General features: G+C 29.6%; 1 protein-coding gene across 1 annotated transcript; it reads right to left on the reverse strand.

Moving 5' to 3' along the window:
- Nucleotides 1–1,386: 1,386 nt before the first annotated feature.
- On the reverse strand, nt 1,387–5,523 carry LOC112506697 (strigolactone esterase D14). Its single transcript, XM_025110932.1, has 2 exons — nt 5,033–5,523; nt 1,387–2,076 (listed from the first exon to the last, which is right to left on the reverse strand). Exons 1-2 carry the CDS (start codon nt 5,422–5,424, stop codon nt 1,647–1,649), a joined length of 822 nt encoding a protein of 273 aa, XP_024966700.1. The 5' UTR covers nt 5,425–5,523; the 3' UTR covers nt 1,387–1,646.
- Between the last annotated feature and the right edge of the window lie 631 nt (nt 5,524–6,154).

Raw genomic sequence — 6,154 nt, forward strand, 5'->3', positions numbered from 1 at the left:
TGTAGCAAATGACAAGTCTTTCTCTAAAGGCTTGACATGTGTTCAAACCCTACTATGTTGCATTAAATGTGCATTTAATGCAATGAGTATAAATAGATGTGTTCTATCGCCATGCAAAGATACTCTAATACTTACTCTTGAACCCTAACTTATGTTCATAAGTAAAAGAACACACATCTAAGAATACAATACGCTTATCTTCAAAATCAAGTTAGAATCCCTTTTTATATTCTAAATAGTTCTTACACAGAAAGAATTAACTTCCTTCTATGTTTCTTACAACAAATCTTTCTCTTTGCTAAGAACTAGTGTGTAACTTAGATTGTTTAGGTAGGTTATTTTTATCTTATCTTTCCGCAAATAATCTTGTAAAATCTGTATTGATCTTTCTTTATCAATATATATTTTACATTTGAAAATGTTACTGTATTTGTATTCATCCCTCGCCCCTCTACGAAATGTTATACACATCTTGTAGATCCTAACGGGGCCAACACAGTTACTCGAAAAGATCGTGTTTTATCTGTTTTATTTCCTGATACGCTTAGTCTTCTCTTTAATAAATTGTTGACTTTAAATAAATGGAAATTTGGTTTTGTGGAATTTGACCCTAACGGTATATATCTCATGTTTGATAGATGGTTTGTACGATTTAAGCATTTTGATTAATACATTCTATTTTAAAGCTCAAAAATCATGTGTTCGAAACTTTAAGCTGTAGTTTTTATAATTGTTATTACTGGTGTCAATAAAAAAATTCCAGTAAATCTAACTTATACAAATAGAATAAATGTAAGCTTTATATATATATATATATGACCAGGTTCAAATGTTAACCAAAGTTTTTGTGTTAACTTTGTTAACCGATCTTAGCCATTCAATCTTTCAAAAAACGGTTGTGATTAATCATGATACAATTTTTTTTTAATTTAAAATTTAATAAAGATAAGTGAACAAAGTTGAAAAAGGTATTTAGGTAAAAAAAATATGTAACTCCCATATCATTATTTGGGAGTTACAAAATCAAAAAAAATTATGATTTTTGTTAATTTATTTTTGTTAATGTAAGAACCATATGAACACAAATATATATATATATATCATAATAAGGGCAGGTTCGGTTGAGGGAATCAACCACCAAGAGTGCGCTGTTTGAGACATTTATCATAAATGTTGTAAAAAATTCACGTTCATTATTCATGATGAATAAGAATGTGTGATGCGCTCTCGATGATTTCCCATTTTTGCAATAGAATTGTAGTTCTTAACCGAACCTTCATCCAGCATACTATAAGTTTTATACATATATTTGTTGGTTTGACTTGTAAGAAACGGTTTAATGTTTGAACGATCAAAAATGGAAAACTCAATTATGGACAAATAACTGATCAAAAACAAATTGTTTTCAAACACTACAAACACATTTATGACAAAATTCTATAAGTCGTATAGTTTGACTAAAAAAGTCAACAAATTCAATTGAAACAATACGATGACCACAAGGCCATCTTAACATATCTACCGCAGACCAACCACCACACACATAGATATGATAATATACTATTTTCAAACGGCTAATGCTCCAAAATAGAAAATAAATTCTGAAAAAAAAAGAAGAAAATTAATGAAGTACCCTTATCCCGAATTCAAATCTTCATCACTCTATCAAATATTTCGATAAGCTTAAGAGGGGCAGTTAGTTGAGGAAAATGTCCGTCAGTATTAATCATCTCGACCACTGATTCTCCCCTGATCATCTTCTTCATGTACTCAACAACTTGGATGGGAACCACGATATCGTTTGTTGTTTGGACTATGGTGCATGGGATCACAACCTTTTCAAGGATGTCACGATGGTCCGATAGAAATACGGTTTTGGCTGTTGAAAGGGCAATCTCGGGTTTCATTCTTTTCAAGATTTTCTCAAACTTTTTGACAGATTCTTGATCATTTTTGTCAATAACAACAGAAGGAAAACCAGATGCCCACTCGTCATAGTTCGATTCTATACTAGAGAATAATTGTTCAATGTATGTGATATCAAATCCTCCTTCGTAACCTTCAGAATTTACGTACCTAAAATAGCAAATTAATTAGTTGGAGTTATACATAGAACTGCAAAGATCATTTTTGTTATTATGAATTAATCGTCAGACAGAAAAAAAAAAAATAGATCAACAATCATCAACATGAAATAAGTGAAACACGACATTTAAATGATCTTAAAATTTGTAATTTGAGTGGTCCTGAATGCACGTTTCTTTATAAAGTCGTCGCCTTTTTTACTTTTTTAAAACTATTGTGTCTGACTTTTCATCATCAGAAATTTCAAAAACTAAATATCATGATAGAAAAAATCAACTATTTTGTTATTAAAATTTGCATTTACATTTAAAAAATAATAAAAAACCAGTCATTCGTTTTCTTTTCAAAACATGCAAAATTAGTTTACCAAATGATTAAGGGGCCGTTTATTAAACACTTACTTGGTAAGTGATTAACGCATAAATTTTCTCATCGGGTGAATATGAGAAGTGCTAAGAATCTCACCGGGTAAGAGCGATATGAAAGATGGAGAGTCTTATCCGGTAAGTGATGATGGAGACTCTTACCCAGTAAATTGTTACATTCGATATGTTTTGATGTACTAAAATCTTACGCATCAAAATAAATTATAGTGTTGACTTCTATTAGTAAGTGTTTATTGGGTAAACATTTAGGTAAACGACCCCTAAGTATTAATCATAAACTTGGTTATGATTTGTTTATAACTTACAAAATTGGAAATGGAAACAAATATAAAACCTAAGACTGCCTCAAACTTATTGGAAAAAAAAAGTCAAAATTAAGTAGATTTTCGAGCACAATGATATTTGTTTCTTAAAGCATATACTTTTATTTAATCGTTATTTTTATTTAAGGATATATATATGGATTATAATAAGAGTATGTTTTGTAGGATTTAGAATATGTTTAAATAGTCCATTTAACTATTTTATAGAACTTATGTTTAGAAGAATATTCAAACGAGAGCATGGTTAAAATAAAAGAATATGAGAATGGACAAATCACATGTGTTTTTATACTGAAATTAGATGCGATTACAAAACATGCAATACAAGAGTGCATGGACAACTTGACCCTTGACTTAGGTCGTACCATGATCGCTCGTTTTCGGTGTAAAATCACATGTGATTTTATCGTTTTCATGTTCTCTTATTTTGATTATGTTCTCTTCAACCCACCTCCTTACGTTTTTAAAAACCAAAAAATAGTACGTCATATATAAAAATATTACAAAAAGTTGATAGAAACGTCTTATTAGTGTTTTTATAAGAAATTATTTGGAAATTTTCATATAATGTATTTATAAGACACTTTTAGTATAATATAAAAAAATTAACATGACCCTCTACTTCAAAAGTTTCCTAGAAAAATATTATGACACTAATTAAAAACGTTTTATTAAATTTATTGTAATATTTTTATATATGACATGTAATTATTTGTTTCTATAAGCATAATTTATTTAATGACACACACACATACATACATACATACATACATACATATATATATATATATATATATAAACATATTTGACATCTATTAAAATCAGTATCGTTGTTAACATAACATAAAATAGATGTGTATATTTTGCAAAATATACTTTTAAAATACATATCAAAATATTAATTTTTTAAATAGATTTGTTTTAGATATAAATATATAAAATTCGTTTAAATTACTAGCTTGCCTTTTCAATGTTTATAATCAGGGACGTTTTAATTTTTTGGAGACCCTGCTACATCCAAAACTTTTAATTACATTGCATAAATGAGATAACAGATAATATATGTTAAGAACAAAAATGGGCTAAACCTAACACAATTAACAATCTGAAACTAAACCTAAACCATTAATGATTTGAACATAAAACCAAACACTTAGGGGTTGTTTGTTTACCTCTTAATAGTTCCATTAAGAGACAGTCTCTGAATCGTTAAGAGGTGAATCTTGTTTGACAAAAAAAAAATCTATCTCTTAATGGTTCTAAACCCTCTGAATGATTTTGTATCCTGGATCTCCCTTAACCATTAAGAGCCATAATTTCATCATATACAAATACCAAACAATTATATTTCAATTTGCACTATATCATGAGAGTCTATTAATCATTCTGACCACTTAATCATTCTGTACCAAATCATTCAGCAATTGCCAAACAACCTCTTAACGGTTTGAACCAAAATAATTTCGTCTATAAATTTATACAATTCGATAAAAGACCCTATACACATGTAAATTTAGGTCCTAAAATTTCGAGGACCCTGTTCAAAATCTCACATTTAACATGCTAAGAAACGACCATGTTTATAATAAAAAGAACCATCATAATCTATTATTAAACAAAATGATACTACAAATTTCTAGGTTGAAAAAAGAAGAGGAATTACAATATTTTTTTGATTGATAAAAAAATAATTTTAATAAATAGAAAATAGAAAATAGAAAAACGTTAATTTTAAAATATGAATAATTGTTTGACATATTTAGCAAAGTTTTTTGTTTTTGTCAATACATAATAATTCAAGTGGTCACAACTCACAACATATATATACAACTTAGGTTTTTGGTGTTTGGTCTCTATCTATTCTAATTAATTCCAATTTTAAACTTTAATGATTAAGACCAAGAGTTTGTTTGATTATGCACAAGGTACTACACTTTAATGCATGCTTTACCTATTCAGTTGACACATTCAGCATTATCTGTATCGTTCCTCTTGCCTTTTATTTAATATTCTATTTGTTGTTTCTTTTTCACATTTAATATTATTGTTATTTTGGGAAAATAATTCGAATGAACTATATTACAATATTTGATTAGGTACGTGCCTGCTCCATTTTTGAAAATCTGTGTTAATTGTAATTAAATACAGCCCCGAAAAGCTAAACATAAATCGAAATATATATATATATACATATATATATATATATAGAGAGAGAGAGAGAGAGAGAGAGAGAGATACCTTGGAGATGATGCAACAAGGATGAGGTTTGTGAAGAGGTGAGGCTTTTTGATGGAAGCAATGCATCCGATCATGCCAGACATAGAGTGGCCGACGAAAACAGTTGAATCCAAGTTCAACTCTTCAAGAAGGGCGATTAGGTCATCGGAAAAAGCATCATAAGTGGAATATTTGAGAGGATCAAAGAGAGTGTTTGGATCTTTAATGGCGCCGGAGAAGCTCCAGTCGAAAACAAGAACTTGATAGGTCTGAGTGAGTTGAGGCAAAAGCTTGTCCCAAACAGACTGATCTCCGCCATAGCCATGAGCTAGAACCAGAGTTTCTTTTCCGGAACCCATGATTCTTGCATTCATGGTCGTTGATAGGGATTTCTCAGGTTTCATGATCACCATCACTACCTGATCCTGTAACTGTGTTTTTGCGTTTGTGAAAAGCTAGAGGAGAGTATGTTAGAGAGAGAGAGAGAGAGTATGTGTGTGTCTCTTGTGTTTTTGGTTGGGTTCCTGAATGTGTGGCTAGGTTTATATAAGGAAACAAAAGGGTGACAAGGAATGGGAGAGTAAATAGTTTTTTGTGGAAAAACAAAAACATCAAATAAAAAACACACACACACATATATATATATATATATATATATATATATGATTGGGTTCACGTGAGATTAAGAGTTTTTCGTGAGACTCGTAAGACAAATTTATGTTCATTGATCAACTTTATAAGCTAATGAGCTAATAGTCTAAAGTTGCACGGTGACAATTTTGTGATTTTTGAGAAGTCTCATGACGTTTATGAATGTTTAAATTGTCAGATTGTAGATCTAATCCAAAGGTTGAGAATTGGTCTTACGGGTCTTATGAAAAACTTTTGATCTCATATGATCTCGAGTCTCTCTCTCTTTCTCTCTCTCTCTCTCTCTATATATATATATATGGTTCTTTTACTAATAAATATAAATTTAAGTATAACATGAGCGTATTTTTTCTAGAAATTTAAACCAAAATTTGACCTCTAAATCTGGTTTACAATGTTTTCGTTTCCTACTTTTCCATTTATGTGTTACTAAAAAACTACATATAAACCGAAAACCAATCAATGTATAGCAACAATTTATGTCTTTAAAAA

Source organism: Cynara cardunculus (assembly GCF_001531365.2).
Source record: "Cynara cardunculus var. scolymus isolate 2C chromosome LG 2, CcrdV1, whole genome shotgun sequence".
In the NCBI taxonomy this organism is placed as follows: domain Eukaryota; kingdom Viridiplantae; phylum Streptophyta; class Magnoliopsida; order Asterales; family Asteraceae; genus Cynara; species Cynara cardunculus.

Bases quoted from the DNA above. Each gene is read 5' to 3' on its own strand.
- LOC112506697 (XM_025110932.1), bottom strand. From the start codon at position 5,424: ATGGTGATCATGAAACCTGAGAAATCCCTATCAACGACCATGAATGCA. The intron at 2,077-5,032 runs GTATCTCTCTCT...TTGCTATTTTAG, and splicing joins CTTGTTGCATCATCTCCAAG to GTACGTAAATTCTGAAGGTT.